Raw genomic sequence first — 19,633 nt, 5'->3', positions numbered from 1 at the left:
TACCGATGGGAATCATTCACGCACAGAAGACGTGGATTTTGTCGTGATGAGAAAGCCACACCACACGTACGACATCCTATTCGGAAGAGACGGGATGGCAAGATTCAACGCCGTGGTATCTTCAGTCCACGGCATGATGGGATGGCCAACAGCTGAGGGTGTAGCGATGATCACTGGCATTCCCCAGATAAGTCGTTTCCTTTCGTGTCAACATTAAGAAACTGCTTGAAGAAAACGCACTTCCGCTGGACACCAGAAGCGGAAGCAGCTTTTCAGGAGATTCGGTCACGCCTAATCGAACTCCCAACACTTACAGCACCACAAGCGGGAGAGGAGTTAATCCTATACCTTTCCGCAACAGATAGAGCAACCGGGGCAGTACTGCTAACAGAACGAAAAGGCATCCAGATGCCAATCTATTATGTTAGCCGTGTACTAACAGACGTAGAAACCCGGTACTCTACCCTCGAAAAATTAGTCTTAGCACTTATACACGCTTCACGCAGGTTAAGACGATATTTCCAGGGTCACCCAATTACCATTCTCACCAACTTCAAACTCTCAAACGTTCTAGGCAAACCCGAATTATCGGGACGTCTAGCCAAATGGGCAATTGAATTGGGAGAATATGCAATTAAATACAAGCCACGACCAGCCATAAAAGGCCAGGTCCTGGCCGATTTTATTGCAGAAGTCCCCGCTTCGCGGGAGAAAGAGTGCCAGGAGGAGGATCAACCCTCCCCAGCACAGGACATCAACGATGTCTGGCGACTCTACACTGATGGAGCCGCCAGTAACGAGGGTTCAGGCGCAGGGTTAAAATTAACCAACCCAGCAGGCCAAGAATATACTTACGCTATTCGGTTGGATTTTCCAAGTACGAATAACGAAGCCGAATACGAAGCATTCTTGGCCGGTTTGAGAATTGCGCGTAAGATGGGAGTGAAAAACTTGGAAGCCCACGTGGATTCCATGCTGGTGGCCAACCAAATAAATGGGACGTACACGGCTGTGAACGACACAATGGCCCTGTACCTCGCCTAGGCAAAAACCCTCATGCGTGATTTTAATGATTGTAAAGTCATACACGTCAAGCGCAGCGAAAACAAATCTGCGGATGCGTTAAGCAAGCTTGCGTCACTAGCCTTCACCCATTTGGGAAAGGACATCCGCATTGAACTCCTCGAAGCACCATCAGTCCCGCACAAGGAAATTTGTGTCATCCAAACCGGTACAGAAACATGGATGACACCGATAATAAATTACCTTGCAGCAGGAACACTACCAGAGTCAAAAACACAGGCAAGAAAACTACGCTGTAAAGCACTAAATTATCAACTCATCAATGACAACCTTTACAGACGTAACTTTCTTGGCCCACTTTTAAGATGCGTGAACAACCAAGATGCTGACTACCTCTTAAGGGAAGTACACGAAGGCATCTGTGGAGTTCACGCAGGTCCCCGCGCTGTTGTGGCTAAACTGAACAATGCGGGATACTTTTGGCCGGGGATGCATATGGATGCACTGGCATACATTAGAAAATGCAGGTCTTGTCAGCTTTACGCACCCAACACGCATCGCCCGAAGAACGAACTTGTTCCAGTCACTTCTTCGTGGCCATTTCAGAAGTGGGCCATTGATGTGACAGGCCCATTTCCCACAGCAGCAGGAAATGTTCAGTTCCTAGTGGTAGCCATCGACTACTTCACCAAGTGGATAGAAGCAAAACCTTTAGCCCAAACAACCGCAAAACATATCAAAAAATTTATTTGGGAATTTATTATCTGTCGTTTTGGACTTCCACAGAATCTGGTGAGCGATAACGGCACCAACTTTGCTGACAAGAAGCTACAGCAGTGGCTGAAAGAACTTCAAATCACCCACACCTTTACCTCAGTGGCACACCCGCAAGGTAATGGTGAGGTGGAAAGAGCAAACAAGAGCATCATCGATGGCATAAAGAAAAGACTCTTGAGACACAGATCCGGCTGGGTGGACGAGCTCCCGCACGTCCTTTGGGCAAACAGAACGCTGAAAAAGGCCAGTACGGGGGAAACCCCGTTCAGTCTTACTTATGGCACTGAAGCCATGGTCCCAGTCGAAATTGGTTTACCCTCACCAAGGGTCTTGATCCAGCCAGAAGACAATGATGCGGAAAGACGGTTAGACCTTATGCTAACCGAGGAACGCAGAGACTTAGCCGCAGTGCGTGAAGAAAATTACAAACGACAAATGCAAAAAAGTACTACAACACGCGGGTAAAACTCTGCAACTTCAATGAAGGAGACTACATACTGCGTAACAACGAGGCTTCAAACCAAGAGCGCCCAGGAAAGCTGGCCCCGATCTGGGAAGGGCCATACATTATCAAAGAAGTCCTGGGAAAAGGCGCATACCGGCTTGAAAGGCTCGATGGCACTCCTATCCCAAGAACATGGAATGGAGCTCAATTACGCAAATGTTATATGTAGATCAATTCCAAACTTGTAAAGAAAAGGCCTAGAGCCACTTCTAATGGAAATGATTCTCCTTACACAATGTGTTGATAGCCTTACCTTTAACTTATGAACTTCCCATGTGCCGGTATTCACCGCACCAATGCGTGAAGAAGTATGTAGTTGCGTGTGGAAGGCGGCAAAACCCGCATAAACACAACGCTAAAAATGTTAAAAAGTTCTAAGGAAAACCTACACGCAGGTCAGATGTAAGTAAAGTTTAGCCATCCTTGTAAGTGCAAGTGACGGTCTTACCCGCACAATCACAAACAAGGAAGCAAAACTTCAACCTATCATCTACCACGTTCAAAGGTTAACTTATTCTGAACACTTAGAAAATTTCAAGGAAAAGATAAGGAAAACTTCCACGCAGGATAAATGTAAGTTTAGCCATCCTACTAAGTGCAAGTGACGGTCTTACCCGCACAATCATGAAAGAGGAAGCAAAAATAAACTTATAATTTACCATGTCAAAAAGTTAACTTATCTAAGTACTAAAGAAATTGCTAAGTGTAAACATGCGTTAAATAAAGAAAAGGACAAACACATTCTTTATTTCATCAACTTGAATATTACAAACATTGCTGGGTATATACCCGCATACAAAAGAAGTACAAGAGCAAATATCTACGCTAGTGGTGGAAAGGGATCTTTTGGATCATGCTTCAGGACCACTCCCACTTGGACCCGCACCATCAGCAGAGTGTGACGGTTCAAGGAAAGCTCTAAGGACAGCAAGCCCATCATCAGCAGCAGCAATTTCATTTACCTTCTCCACCACCGGATGCGGGAAGGCAGCATAATGGTTCACTGCTTGGTCATAAATAGTTTCGGTATCCGCATTATACAAAGGGAAGTTGGAAGGCGGGACGCCTTTCTCAGCAAACCCTAGACCAAGCAGGAAGCCGGTCCGTTCCCCATCCTCATGAGAAGCGTTGAGGGCTGCGCTCATAGCATCGTCGTAAGATGTCTCTGAAAAGACCCGATGCACAACCTACAAAAAATGTACAAGTATAAGAACTTCTATTCTACAAAGGAAAGCGTGACGACATAAAGCTAAAATACCTGAGGCAACGCTTCTCGAAGAAGCCATTCCTTGGCAGCCAGAGCTTGGGTGCAGGCGCGTTCAGCTTCGTTCTTATTAAGATTGGCGAGAAGCACATCCTTTGCAGCGGCCTCTTCAACGCCCTTAAGCTTCCGCTCGGTCTGCGCAAGCACACCCCTCTGGTCCAGGATCTCTTGAAGCTTCTTCGCATCCTCCATAGCCAAGGCATCATGAGCCTGTTGAAGAGCCTCTAACTTAGCTTTAAGTTCTTCATTCTCCAGGCGGAGAGGCTCAGCAACAGCTTCAGCCTTGGTGGCCCTCTCGGTCGCGTTCCTCGCAGTCTCCTTAGCTAGCCGAAGCTGTTCGTTAACAGCTTGGGCAGCCTTGGAGCGGGCCTCGAGTCGCGCTTGAACCTCAACCTCGAGGGCCTTGAAGGCCTTCTCCTTCTCCGCAGATACTGCGGTCAGTTTTTGGTTCTCCTCCCGGAGAGCACGCGCCTGAGATATTTCTTTAACACGAGCTGCTTTCAACTTGTCGTTTTCACGACAAAGCAGCTCGACGCGTGGCTGCATCCGGGCCAGGAGAACCCGAAGCTCGTTGGTTAGCCTACCCTCCTGGTAGCTAACCATGGCTTCCCCCAACGCACCATGGGGAGCAGCGTGGCGAGCCCAGTCCACGCACTCCACAGGTGTACGAAGGGTTGTTCCTCGGCGTATGTTCCATCTTGGAACATACACTTCATTGGAATCCGACACTGCAAAAGAAACAAAGCAGTTAGGAAAAGATGATAAAAATTACATAAAGGACAAAAGAACCCTACGCACCTGTAGGGTCGATCACAGGCCGATAGCCACCGAACCCATCACCTGAACCTAAGGGAAATCCATCCAAAAGGTCAGGCAGATGGGAAGGTAACAAAGATCGGCGAGAAGCCCCGCGCGTACCTGAAGGTCCAGCCGTCGAGGCCGATGGCGGAGGCGGCATGGTTTCCGCCGCAGTCGATGGCGGAGGCATGGTGTCCGTCGCGGACGCCGCCGAAGAGTCAGCAGCAACAGTAACCGCCGGCTCGGTGAACGATGCTGTAAAAATTGCACTCACCGCCGGAGGTGACGTCATCTCGGCTGGAACAGTCGGCTCAGAATGAGCAACTGAACCAGCGGAAGCAGGCGCAGGCGCCTGGGTCGACGCCTCAGGTAGGCTGACCAAGCCTACCGTCATTGGCGGAGAGGTTGTACTCGGCCCCTCACCCTGGAATGCGCCAACATCCACACCTGCGTAAAGAAGAAAAGTGTTAAAAAGACTTGAAGATTAAACTATGAAGATAAAAGCTAAGAGAGTTGTACTTACAGGGTTTCTTCAGCTTGAACGTACGGACGGGCGGGGACGAACCCGATGGAGCCGGTCTCTTGATGCCGGTCACCGTCGTCGTCATTGGTTCTCCAGAGGTAACAGTCGTAGCCTCCGGAACAGTGGTCTTCTCACCACCGGGCTTCCCCCCCGCCTCTTCACTATCTGACTCAGTGTCAGATAGGAGCACTGGATCGGCTGTGGAGGCCGCCTTCTCCTTCCCTTTCCCGCCGGCAGCCCGCTTCTTCCGCACTAACGAAGGACCAACTGCGGATTCCTCAGAAGAAGACAGGGTGTAAGGAATTCCAGCAGCGGGTACAGCACTGAGGGGTGGAGGAGAGAATAACGCCTTACCTGGCCGCCGGTGGCTCAGGATCTCGTGGCCCAGCGGATAAACCTCCACAAACCGATCCGCTGTTTGCTCCAGGATGGGCAACTCGTTCTCATCAAGAGCACGAGTACCCATCCGCACAGGATCGTCAGCTTCCCGCGGGTACAGGAGCGACTCCAAATTGTTCCCCTCTGAAAGAAAAGAAACAGTTAGAAGACAAACTCATATCAGCAAGAAAGACAAAACATAACATAAGGAGTAGAGTTCAAACCGTATTCGAGAAGGATGAGAACCTGAGACGCCTCCTTCCACACCCGGCTCATCCCCAGCATCACCATCCCGGACTCCGCAAACCGGTAAACCGGAGATTGGACCAGGGATATCTTCGAGAACCATTCCGCCTCCTGGTAGTTGGGGGCGTGAAGGCTCGGAATTGCTTGGCCATTTTTAAACTTCATGGCAAGGGGGACGGCGCGGGCGGATATGTAGAAGAACTCCCGCTTCCACGATCGGAGACTGCGCTCGGTCGCACAAATCTTTAAACCCTTGATACGGGTTGTCAGGGTGTACCACCCCTGGATGCACCTCCAAGTATAGAAGGTCATCAGGCGGTCCACATGGGGCTCGATGCCCAGAATCCGGCACACCCACTCGAAGTGGCGAATCTTGGCGACCGCCATAGGGTGCAGCTCGGTCAAATGAACACCGTGCCTCTCAAGGACACGGTAAACAAACTTTGTCAATGGGAACCTAAGATTCCCATAGACAAAGAATGCTGCATAAACCCCGATCTTGCCTCTGGGGGCATCGTACACGGTTTGGTGGGATTCAGGAAACTCAGGCTCGAGAGGATCGAGCATGAACTTCCTAACAACATACCGGTACTGATCGCCGGGCAGAGCACACTGGCACTCGCCAGCAGTACTCCTATCATCGGTCGTAGGCTCGAAATCATGTGAAGACATCTTGCAAAAGGAAGAAGAAAACGATTTCAGGGGAATGCTCGACTAATTAGAGTATTCACCGGAAATCGCTGTAAAGATGAAGAGAAAATGTGAAAGTATGAATTGGAAAGGATCCTCCACCCCCTTTATATACTAATCGCAATTAATGCGGTGAATTTAATGCGGAGGAGAGAGAAATTGAAGGTGCAATGAAACTATGACGCGTGGCAAAAAGCAACCTGGCAACAGCTGTCAAAAGGACGCGTGCCAGTAATTTCGCGGCCACGCGCCCGAAAAATCGCGCCCACGCGCCTGAAAAAGCGTCTGGAATGACCATGTACTGTCACGTCACCATAACTTCCTGCACGTCCTGACACAGTCAGAAGAAACCGTCGCACGACGTTTCAGATGTTTGGACTGTTCTTATCCTTACCAACCTTTCGAATTTCAAAATTCAAAATTCAAAAAGATTCAAAAGTAAGCGGGAAAATACCCCTTACCTTGGCAACCAAGTAACCATAAGACGGATGCGGGTACAGTGTTAAGGTAAAACCCTTCACATACCTAGCACCCGCAGGGAATTGAAGCCAAGAAAACCCCGGCAACAAAGTAACTATAAGGCGGGTGCGGGTACAGTGTTAAGGCAAAACCCTTCACATACCTAGCACCCGCAGGGAATTGACGCCAGGGGTACCTTGAAAGTAAAGTAACTGTAAGACGAGCGCGGGTACAGTGTTAAGGCAAAACCCTTCACATACCTAGCACTCCGCAGGGAATTGAAACCAAGAAGGATCTTTTGGGCAATGCTTGTGGAAACGGAAATAACATCCCCGCATAGCGGGAACGTCGAGAACTACATTGTTTGAGGCTCCAGGATGGAATTGGTGGTTTAAACATAATTGATCACTATGTTCAAAACCACTAAAACCTCAGGGAGAATCCACACAAGTGAGACTCAACGCTCCTGACTTGCGAGAAGGTTACATACCTACCCGCATCATACCCAAAGATCAAGCAAAAAAATCGGGAATTTTTGCAAGTGACATTAGGAAATCCGCGGGAAGAATCCCCACGGAGAACCTTAAAACTAAAAACCTTTTCAAAACCCCTTGCTTAGAGTCCAAAAGTTCACCTCACTTTATTGAACATTCATGAGAAGAACATTGGACTGGGGGGACTTGAAGAGGTAGGTCCCAGCAGAGCCCAGTTGGTCCCGCAAGACTCACCTTGAACAGGGACGTCTGCGCAAAGGCCATCTGCTTCCGCAGGACCCACCATGCTCATAGAACCTTACGCGCAGTACGCAAGCTGTACACGCAGGGAAAGCCTCCCAAGGGTGAAGTACCCCGCCTGTTCCCGCAGTTGCGGATACAAGCCATCAGGGAAGGCTACCCGCAGACAGCAGGGCTACACGCACAAGACAATAGATACTTCAGTAGTCACATGAAGGAATGAGCAAGGCGGGAACAATCCCGCCTAAATGAGCCAGTCTGTATGATTCTGAAAGATCTTTTGTACTATACCTACCAAGGTATGGATAGGACAGACGATCTGACCAGAACAGCCCATGAGCCAATCACAGGGTGACAGCTCACCGACAACAGTGCGAGGAGGAGCACCCTCTAGTACTGTTTGTCACTATTAGCCGCTACCTACTCACCAACCCTTACTGCAGGGCGTGCGCAGCCTACAGTTGGTGAAATAGTGTTACTGTTGGCCGTAACCTATTCACCAACCAGCATGGCCTGCGTATAATCCACAGTAGGTAGGACGTGCATAATCTACAGTTGGAGGAATAGTGCAGCCGACATTGTTACTGTTGGCCGTAATCTATCCACCAACCAGTATGGCCTGTGCATAGTCCACTGTTGGTAGAACAGGAATACTATTCAGCCGGCTGTACCTTCTAGGAAACCTACCTTCGGCTATAAATACTCCAACATCTTGGAATGGTAAGATCATCTGCTATCCAGTCATCTAGCAATCTCTTAATATACACTTATATTCAGAGCAATCTAGTCTGATTCTCACGCCGGAGGGTGGTCACAAGGAGGAACCCCCCCCTTCTCAGTGACGAGCTTACGGTGTTTGTTTTGCAGGTCTCCTGAAGAACAGCCTTCTCAGCTAGATCTCATCCGTGGGAAACATTACTTAACCCCCAGATTATCTATAATCTGTACCGGGTCACTTAGTGTTTCTTCATGTAGGTTGAGGACTCAGGGTTAAAACTGTTCTAAAACTCAGATTCGCAGCAGTAGATTTTGCCATGTTTTAAGAATATACCAAAGATACCCCTCTAGTTCAAAATTTTGGCTGATGTATTTTTCATTGGAAAAGTGTCTTAAGACTACTATGTCCATTTTAAAGGAGTAAAATGACCACTATGTTCCTCTAAATGACCTCGACTCATTTAGACCCATATAAATTTGATTCGCAACACTATGTTCATCTAAATGACCTGAACAAGTCAATGGTCGTTAAATTTAATTTGTTTTTGTGGCTGCAGATAATTACGTCAAAAAAGAAGAGATCGTTGGTTTAAAGAAAATATTTAAGATGCTATATACATAATTATCTCTACTACATTTAGAATTGGTTGCAAATCTTTTTTCCAACCTTTATGTTAAAAAAAAACCTATATTATGAATTAAAACCTACATTATGAATTACATTATCCTAATATTGTCTAACCTTTCATAATATAATGTTTCCATAATATTTATAATAATATATTGGAACTATTCTCATCACTTCGGCCACCATATACATGAATACCACATTATTTATTATTTACTGTACTACATAATTTATTAATAATCTATAGAATATAATTAAATTAGTTGATAATACCAATTGGGTTTATGGATATCCCACCGTCTCTTTCAACCGGCGCCAATATTTCCCCTCTATTGCTTCATATCTATAAAAGCCCTATCGCTCAATTTAATTTGTTTCTTTACACATCCCTGACGGTTACTTCTTCATATTTTTCCCTCGCACATTCTAAGAGGTACGCAAATCTCAATTTTTATTTTTAAATTACCATAGTCTATAATGTTCTGTAAAATAGATAATCAAATACAGTGATGAATGATTTAGTATCATCGTATGCTCTATGAAATATTCTATGATTTTGCAATTGATCTCTTGTAGAGTTATATATAAGTATAAAATTTGAAATTAGTTTTCAATTACCAATATATATATATATATATGTTATGGAAAATAGAAATCTTCTGTCTATATGTTCTGGAAAATTATTTAATATCACTTTTCGCTTTCTGAAAATATTCTATTAATTTTGCAATTGATCATTGATAGGGCTTTATATAGTTACGAAATTTGAAATTAGTGGAAATATTCTATGAAATTTGCAATTGATGTTTGGTAGGGTTTCATATATAGTTATGTAATTTGAAATTAGTTTTCAACAATGTTCAGAATTATTATTTTTTATACTAGATTTCCATTGCCATCAAGAAATATATTGATATTAGAGACTGCCATTCAAGCATAAGATTTACAAACGATTTTTTTTATAAGAGATTTCCATTCAAGCATAAAAGATTTCAAATCATCCTAAAATTTGTTAAACATCATCATGGCACATCCATATCAAATGTCACATTAACTATTATTTAATCTAATGCTTAATTGTAATTGAATCAGTAACCTTTAGATTATATTTTAGGATTTGAAAGATACAGTTTTGACTTTATGCGAAAAGATCAATTAAAATTGATGGGCATTATTCCTTAAAGAACGAATTTTGAGGAATTATTTTTAGTATTTTTTTTAAAGTATTTGAAACATAGAGTTTTGACTTTATGCGAAACGGACAATTAAAATTGATGGGCATTATTTTAGTATTTTTATACCCGATTTATAAAATCTAAATTGGATTCTTACACATGTTTCCTCTGTTACATATATAGTTGATTATGAGCATGCGATTTGTACATGTTTGGATATAGAAATCCATATTGAATTTGTGATGAAGGATGATAGTAAATGTTGATTATCTATTGCTATACACAAAACTGTTACAAAAAAAAGGGTCGAGACTGTATGTTCAAATTTGCTTAACGTATAATGCATTTTATTGGATGAAAGTGGGGTTTTGAAAAATAAACAAGTTATTATGGTTCACAGGCGATACAGAGAACACCTAACCACTCTTTTGGTGTGCGTTCAGTTATTTCATTGTGACGACAAGGACGAGCAACCAATAATCCAACACAAAGTAAGGTTTGTTTCCTTAAACTCTTGCTTAGAAACATTTCTTTGATTCTGCAATTGATCTTTAGTAGTATTATTTTGAAATTTGAATTAGTTTTAAAAAATGTTCAAAGCATCCGAAAATTTGTTAAAAACCAATATGGCAATAGCAATTTAAATGGTTAATTTGACAAAAATTTTCAATTCATAAAAACTCCAAATATAACCATAACAATGCAAACTGTCTTTTAATACCATATATATAAACTTTGACTGATATGTTCATATCTCTTAAAACACAAAATTTGAACATTCCAATGCCATCTATATATAATGCGTACAAGTTATTAACTCACATATATTTTAATATTTTGCATTATTATTATTTTTATTGTTATTATTATTATATATGTTTAATATTGTGTAGAATTATTGTTAATTATATGTTTTAGGTTTAATGATTTTTGGATAAATATATTGTAGTTACGTATGAAAGATAAACAGCCCTTTCGGTCTCGAAAGAGGCCAACTACTAATCGCCATCCTGCGCGTAAAAAAAAACAGTTAGGGATAGGGATGACGCGTCTTCTTCTGTTGTACATTCTTCATCGAGTCAGTCACAACAGTCCAACAACCGTTATGTTACATACGTTGACGACGGTGATTGTGTCGAGGTGTGTGAATACTGTGATGCACAATTTTGGTTTGCTGAGCGTCTAAAGTCTTCTTGCTGTTCACGTCAACCTAAATACAACCAATGTTGTAAAAGTGGCCGGGTGAGACTACACAAATTTAAGGATCCCCCAACCACTTTGAAACAATTATTTGAAACCTCTACCTTTCGTGATAACATTCGTATTTATAATTTAATGTTTGCCATGACATCTTTTGGAGCAACTACAGATAACTCGATAAACATTGGTTCTGGACCATATGTCTTTAAGGTCACTGGTCAAATTTTTCACCGAATTGGTTCTTTATGTCCACCATTAGACAACCCGCCTCGATTTCTTCAAATGTATGTGTACGACACAGAGCATGAAATTGCAAATAGACTTTCTTTGTTTGGTGAAAATGCTTCATCATGCTTGAATGTTGACGTTGTGAAATCACTCATAAATATTCTTAACGAAAACAACGAATTGGTTAAGGTCTTCCGTACTGCTAGAGATATTTGTCTTTCCTTATATGTTCCAGATTTTGTGATCAACCTACATAGTTCATTTGGTGAAAGGAATTATGACAATCTTGCTCCTGGTGTTATTGGTGGTATAGTTTTCGAAGATCAGCCAAATTCCTCCAAATTTGACATAGTAATTCATATGAAAGGTGACATGCCTAAACGTATAAGCAAACTACACTCTTTGTATATGGCGTTGCAATATCCGTTGTTATATGTGTACGGTGAAGAAGGCTGGCATCCTAAACTTCATTTGTTAATGATGGCACACGTTGTCGTCAACTTACCATGAACATGTTTTATAGCTATCAATTACATGATCGATTCAATTGTTACACTTTGTTACTTATGGGTGGTCGTTTGTTTCAACAATACTTGGTTGATGCTTACCTATGCATTGAACAAAACAGGCTAGATTACATATTAACCCATCAAAGTGACTTTAGAAGTGAATACTTGCAAGGTATTCATGATGCATTACTGCGGGGTGATACTATGGGTCATGATATTGGTGAACGAACTATATTACCCTCTTCATTTACCGGTGGCCCTCGGTACATGTACAAGCATTACCAAGATGCTTTAGCTATTTGTCGAGTATACGGAAATCCACAATATTTTTTAACATTCACCTGTAATGTCAAATGGCCTGAGATTACAAGACATTTAGCTACCACGCCATTACTTAAAAACCCCAAGATAGACCAGACATTATTGCAAGAGTATTCAAAATTAAGGTTGATCCACTCATTCAATATTTAAGATCCGGCGTTCCTTTTGGTGATGTTGCAGCAGGTATTTTTACTAATTACCCTTTTCTTATTTTACATAATCATCTATTCTAATCCTCTTTCATTTGAATCTGTTTCCTAGATTTGTATACAATTGAATTTCAAAAAAGGGGTCTTCCGCATTGTCATATACTTTTATGGGTAAAACCACCATATAAAATCCGAACATCAAATGAAGTTGACAATTACATATCTACACAAATACCTGACCCTATATTACAACCAGAACTTCATAAAGTTGTTACTGATTTTATGATCCATGGACCATGTGGATTACCGAGGCCCAATGCTCCTTGCATGAATAACAACATCTGTTCAAAGAACTTTCCTAAAAGTTTTGAGTCAAATACGAGATTTGACAAAGATGTATAAAAGGAATATTCATGGCTTCACTATTGTAAAGAACGAAATTACAATGGATGATTCAAATGTTGTTCCTTATAACACAGATCTTCTTTTGCGATTCAACGCACACATTAATGTTGAATATTGTGGTTGGAGTATGGTTATTAAATATCTATTTAAGTATATATCCAAAGGTGCCAATCGTGTTCGTTTCACTATCACAAAAACACCAACAACAGAAGGTATTTCAACTTCCAAACAACCAATTAATGAGATCCAAAATTTTGTGGATGGCCGGTTCATTTGTCCACACGAAGCTACATGGAGAATCTTTGATTTTCCAATCCATTGTAGAGATCCACCTGTTCAAGTTCTATCTGTGCATTTAGAGAATATGCAAAATGTGAGCTTTAGAGAATCTACACACTTGCAAAACATAATCAAAAGCCCTTACCAAAACCAAACTACTCTAACAGGATGGCTTGAAAGTAACAAATATGATGAGACAGGTCGGCATCTACGATATGTGGACTATGTGTCTGAGTATAGATGGGATTTGTCAGGAAAATGTTGGCTACGTAGGACCTATAACAAGAAACCGTCTATAGGGAGGCTGATTTATGTCCATCCATCAAGTGGCAAGACTTTCTACTTACGTATGATGCTTGGACATCAAAAGGGCTGCCAAAATTTTGTTGATATAAGAACCATAAACGGTGAAATTTTCCCTACATATCGTTCGGCCTGTGAAAAACTAGGGTTATTGCATAATGAAGATGAATGGGTAACTGCGTTCACTGAAGCATCAAGTTGGGCAACCTCTAAAGAACTTCGTTGTTTATTCATCCATATGCTCTTATATTGTGAAATATCAAACCCCCTTGCTATGTGGAATCAACATTGGCGTTCAATGGGTGATGACATTTCCATATTGTTGAAACACGACTTACATTTTACACCTTCTAACATTACTGACGAAGACAGGCAACAATACATTTTATTCGAACTTGAAATGCTTCTTAACTCTAATACCAATCCCTCATCGCTATCTAAATTTAATCTACCCATGCAGCGACCTGATCTTCTAAATATATTAGCTAACCATTTTCTTATGGAAGAAAAGAACTACAATACACAACAACTGGCTGCAGAACACAAACTCCCAAAAAATGCACTAAACGAACAACAACTTGTCATCTATAATTTAGTTGTCGGTTCATCCATAGAAAATAAACAAATCCTACTTTTTGTTTACGGGCATGGCGGTACAGGCAAGACATTCCTTTGGAAAACCATTACCTATGCTTTAAGAGCCACAAACAAAGTTGTTCTAGCTGTTGCAGCATCTGGAATTGCTTCTTTACTTTTACCAGCCGGAAGAACTGCACACTCCAGGTTTAAAATTCCTTTGGATATAACTGATGAATCAATATGTGATGTCAAAAAAAATACACAACTAGGTCAACTACTTATAGAAGTTGCCGTAATAATTTGGGACGAGGCTCCTATGAGTGACCGTCGTTGCTTCGAAGCGCTTGACAAAACTCTTAGAGATCTACTTGCAAATCCCTTTATTCCATTCGGTGGCAAGTCTATCATACTAGGTGGTGATTTTAGACAAACACTCCCTGTAAAACCAAAAGCTTCAAAAAACGAAATCATTAACTCCTCTCTTCCTCGCTCATATCTTTGGAGTCATTTTAAATTAATTAAATTAACCGAAAATATGCGATTGAAACGCCCAAATTTAACCGAAAAACAATTACAAGACATTGCATGGTTTTCAAAATGGTTACTAGATTTAGGTGATGGAAAACTAGGCAATCCCATACCAAATATTGAATCTGACACAAAACAAATTACAATTCCTTCACAATTTCTACTACCACCTGAAACCCAAAATTTATCTACCCTAATTACCTACATTTATGACGACAATACTCTCAAAAATCCTTCTATAGATAAGTTCTCAGATAAAGTAATTGTTTGCCCAAATAATAAAACTGCCGATGAAATCAACAACATTATTCTGAACATGTCAGAGCACCCTGCAACAACCTATCCAAGCTTTGACTCAGTTCTTCGTGACGAAAATTCTCCAGCCGATACTGAACTTCTTTACCCAATTGAATACTTAAATGGTTTAAACTTCAATGGGTTACCACCTCATGCATTGACTTTGAAAGTGAACACGCCAATAATCTTGCTAAGGAATATAAAACAAGCAGATGGTCTTTGTAATGGAACTAGACTAATAATAACCAAACTTTTCACAAAGGTTATAGAGGCTAGAATAATAACTGGCGTTGCTACAGGTCATCGTGTATACATACCACGCATAACGTTTGTCCACAAACAAAAAGAACTACCTTTCGCATTTAAAAGAAGACAATTCCCGATAAAGGTGTGTTACGCAATGACTATAAACAAAAGTCAAGGTCAATCGCTAAACAAAATAGGTGTATACTTACCTGAACCAGTCTTTAGTCACGGACAACTGTATGTCGCCCTTTCTAGAGCAACTTCTATTGACTCCTTAAAAGTACTTATACTTCCGCAAGAAGATAACCCTCCTACGATAACTCATAATATTGCATTTTCAGCATTCCTTAATAATATTTAGTCAAACAAGGTATAATAAAAATAATACTATTTATTTATCTTAAATTGAGAAAATCTATTTAAATATATAAAAAATGTTAACTATTTTTTTGTGATGACTGCAGGTTAATGATTATGGCGTCTAGAAGCATCTCTACTATCAAACCGAATGATAATGCAGAAGCACTAGATGTTAGGGTCATAAGAAAATGGAATTTCATTGGCTTCTAGAACGAATGCAACTTTTTGTTTGTTGACAAGAAAGTAAGTAAAAATAAATTTATGTATATTAAATTAATGCAATAATAGATTTCTTTTAAAATTTTTATTTCTATTTAGTAATTACAAATAAAAAGTAGTAATAAATTGTCTAATTACATTTCTTTATTTTTTGATCCTGTATTATTGCCAAATTGTTGCATTTATTATTTTCCAATTTTAATGTTTTGCAAAATTCTTTATTTAGGGTGATGCAATCACTGCAGTCGGCGATGCACGCGATAAAGATCTCTATGAAGCCAAACTGAAACTCCACTCATGCTACCGTATCAGCCAATATGTGACAACCAAACCAAGAAACACATCAAACATTGTACCACACCCAGCCATTATCCAGCTTGGACGCGACACTAAGTTTGAACAAATCGACGAAGCAGATTTCCCAATAAACTACTTTAACTTTATACCGTATGATAAACTAGATGAACGCAGATTTGATACTACCCATCTATCAGGTACTACTAACAAATCTAACATAAATCATGACACTAATTTATGTGTGTGTATGTATATGTATATATATATATATACATATATATTCTATATTAACACTTTGTATAATTTAACAACTTCAGATTTCATTGGTCGACTAGACATCATTACACAAGATAAAAAAACAAAGTCAGACAAGAGATTGCTGAAATTTCTACTTGAAGACATGAGGTTTGTAAATAACAATATATAGACACACAAACACATTTAAGAAAAAAAATATTGTTGACTAAACTTATGTTAACTTTGTTCCTACAGTGAAAGGAGTGTTGAGATTGCATTGTGGGAAGAGATTGCTAACACTATTGACAAAAAATCACTTCAAGATGCACCTTTCCCGACAATCATCGCTATCACGTCAATGAGAGCTGACAAATACAAATCTACATACCAATTGCAATCAACAGCTGCAACGCACGTGTACATAAACCCTCCAGTCCAAGAAACTGCAAATTTAACTTCAATGTAAAATCTATATCCTACAAATATTTTAACCAATTAATAACTTTTAACCTGCAACTAACAATAGCTATCATTTTCAGGTTCACTGCAAACTATAACAGCAACACCATACATCTGCGTAACGCAATAACCTTAGCAGAATTGCTATCATATGACCCAATTGAAAATAGTGTAAGTCATCACTTCTATTATTATTTTTTTGTTGCAACATGAAATATTATACAAGGGTTCTAATACTAAAATTAGTGGTCTATAATAACTATTTAACCTGCAGGACACATTCTTCACATGCATTGCCTGAATCAAAAGCTTCACCAAACAAAAAATATGGTTTTATAAAGGTTGTCCTGCATGTAATAGTAGACTTTCAGAAAAAGGCAACGAGTGGACATGCATAAACCACCCAAATGAAACACAAACAAAATTCCTATAAGTCCTAACAACATTCATACTGTACACACCGCGCACACACACACACAGAATGTGAACATGACAGGTTCTGCGTTAACGCAACCATAGCTGACGCCACAACTACTGTAACCGTTACATTATTTGATGAAGCAGTTTCTGCGTTGGTACAAACCCAATGCACTAACTTTATAACAACAAAAGGATACAATGACCCGCTGACAATTCCAGAAGAACTAGAAGCAACAAAAGGCCATACAAAAATCTTCAAGCTCAAGTTCAATGGTCTACCTAATCCAAACAAATCACAGTTTGTGTCAAATCACATTTTTACCATCACTTCATCGGAAGTTGATGCTCCACCTAAAGGTAAGTAAACTATTAACTTACAACAACATTACAATGACTAAAGCAAATTATTTTATGTTCACAGGTTCAGCCAAAGAATCATCATCAAAAACCCAATAACTAGCACATGCACAAAAGCCAACAAACAAAAGAGATTCAATACAACCATCGGGTAAATACAACAGTTGCTCTAAACCCAAAAAGTTACATATTTATTATAATGCTATTGATAAAAACTGACAAGGTCAATTTTTTTTTTTTTGCAAGGTGGGGACAAAACCAGACAAAAGAAGCTAAAATCCATAATCTCATGAAGCAAGGCTCCAGGCCTTCATATCCAAGCAACAGACTACTTTAACATTTACTATAAAGTGTATATAAATAATGGAACAATTGTTGTCCAAATTACAAATTTCAAAGGTAACTTTTCTTATTAGATGTTTACTATTACATTGTTATGTAAACAATATTTAAATGTAATAGCTAAATAAATAAACATGATCATTTAGATATTTCCAGCCCCATGATAAATCCCGCCGCAACGCGAGGGTAACAATGCTAGTTACAGACAATTAGGGATGTTAGGTTTGATGACTTTAAGTTTCAATATATATGAAATTCAATATCTAGTAGTTATTTATGCAATATTGGAGATGTGTTGATAATTTATGTTGTTTTTCACAGATAAATCATTTATCGGCCACTTCTTTACATAACAAGAATCAACTTTGGCAAGTCTGCTGACCTCAAAGTTGCAACAGTTTTGATAGTCTGTTTTGGGTCATCTGCAGATTCGGTTTGGGTTCGGCGGTAAATTTTAAATACAGAATAGTGTTGCATATGTTTAAAAATGGTGCAATTTTTGTTACCTTCAAATGGGTATGCATATTTTAAATACGGAATAGTGTTGCATGTGTTTAAAAATGGTGCAATTTTTGTTACCTTCAAATGGGTATGCATACTTTTAAAATGGTGCAGTTTGAGTATTTAAAGTCAAATGGATTGTTAAATGGGGCAGTTTTGGTTACTTTTAAATGGATATACATGTTTCAAAATGGTGCAGGTTGACCCTTTAAAGTCAGATTATAATGCTGCAGTTTGACTTGTTGAAGTCAAGTGATATAAATGGACCTTTAAATTGTGCTGCACATGTTTTAAAATGGTTCAGTTTTCATTACTTTTAAAAACCCGCCCACCCTTCCCATCGCGCTCCCTTGCGTAAAAGTAAATACCTTTTAGTCACCCATGGACACCGGGCTTAAATATGCTGATTTCTTTAACCGGGATCAATCAACGGTGGTGTGCAAAACAAAGAGAAATTGATCATCAGGTAGAATTCATACAGGAATTTAAACAAACATGTGGTGTGCAAACATAGTGATGTTGATACGCAAAGAAAACATATAATACGAATTTAGTAGTTGGATTCCATCCGTCAAGTCAACAAAATGCAGAAAAAAAAAAAAAACCAAAATCTTACCTTGGCAAACGATTCTGTTGATACAATGCCATCCCACTTGTCATTACAAGCCAAGTAACATCAATGCCATCCCACCTGTCATTACAAGCCAAGTAACATCAGTATAGCATGTGATTACGACTAAACCTAATCAATATCAAGGTTGTTTTAATCCAAAATTAAGATGTGAATGAACAGAAGCCTACCAATAGTCGGGTGAATTTAGCCCTAATTATGAACAATTGGCACATCGAATTATACAAGTGATTATAACCATGGAGCATTGATTGGGCACTAATTACAGGAGAATCCATGACGGTTGATTGGAAAGTTGAATTAGAGGTTAAACTGATATGTAATTGCAATTGAAGGTGTCTTTAATTGGAGAATTATGGGTTACAACTGAAAAGCGAATCAGGGATTGCAACTGACACGTTCGCGTGAGCCGGAGATACATGTAGAGACGCCGGCGATTGGAGTATTTATGTTTAGCAGCGTCTCGTCATTTATATTTAACAGCATCTTAAAATTGCAAAATTACCATTATATCCGACTAAAATGTTTTGTATGTAATATATATATATATGGGAGATTTCAATTAAGAACCCCTTTAAGTTTTAAGAACTCGAAAAAACTCAGTGTAACGATTTTTTTTTTCAAATTTTTTTTACATATGTGTAATATATGTAAGTTACATACACGTAAAAAAATTACACAATTTTTTACGCACCGAGTCGACTTTTTACACATGTGTAACGGACGTAAAAGTTAGTGTAACCACTTACATATTTATTCTCTCTCCTACTTTGACTTTTTTGCTAGATTTAATCTCAACCATATATTCCAACCCATTTAATTAAATGTGTGGTCTAGAATTGAAGTTCT

At 39.9% G+C, this 19,633-nt stretch overlaps 2 protein-coding genes across 2 annotated transcripts; both read left to right on the top strand.

Moving 5' to 3' along the window:
* Positions 1-11,261: 11,261 nt before the first annotated feature.
* On the top strand, positions 11,262-11,855 carry LOC143556621 (uncharacterized). The gene has a single exon (XM_077045895.1). The coding sequence runs from the start codon at positions 11,262-11,264 to the stop codon at positions 11,853-11,855; it is 594 nt and encodes a 197-aa protein (XP_076902010.1).
* Positions 11,856-12,769: 914 nt separating this feature from the next.
* LOC143556620 (uncharacterized) lies at positions 12,770-16,540 on the top strand. The gene is made up of 5 exons (XM_077045894.1): positions 12,770-15,198; positions 15,426-15,498; positions 15,767-16,034; positions 16,155-16,242; positions 16,330-16,540. The coding sequence occupies exons 1-5, from the start codon at positions 12,770-12,772 to the stop codon at positions 16,538-16,540; spliced, it is 3,069 nt and encodes a 1,022-aa protein (XP_076902009.1).
* Positions 16,541-19,633: the final 3,093 nt, after the last annotated feature.

Source organism: Bidens hawaiensis, unplaced genomic scaffold (genome assembly GCF_021521415.1).
Source record: "Bidens hawaiensis isolate Kalapana, Puna unplaced genomic scaffold, B.hawaiensis_p1.1 tig00018660_1, whole genome shotgun sequence".
In the NCBI taxonomy this organism is placed as follows: domain Eukaryota; kingdom Viridiplantae; phylum Streptophyta; class Magnoliopsida; order Asterales; family Asteraceae; genus Bidens; species Bidens hawaiensis.
The sequence above is the reverse complement of the archived record's forward strand: the minus strand, read 5'-3'. Positions and strand labels throughout refer to the sequence as shown.

Coding starts and splice junctions, on each gene's coding strand:
- LOC143556621 (XM_077045895.1), top strand. CDS start 11,262: ATGACATCTTTTGGAGCAACTACAGATAACTCGATAAACATTGGTTCT.
- LOC143556620 (XM_077045894.1), top strand. CDS start 12,770: ATGGATGATTCAAATGTTGTTCCTTATAACACAGATCTTCTTTTGCGA. Junction 15,499..15,766: donor CAGAAGCACTAGATGTTAGG/GTCATAAGAAAA, acceptor TTCTTTATTTAG/GGTGATGCAATCACTGCAGT. Junction 16,243..16,329: donor TTTCTACTTGAAGACATGAG/GTTTGTAAATAA, acceptor TTGTTCCTACAG/TGAAAGGAGTGTTGAGATTG.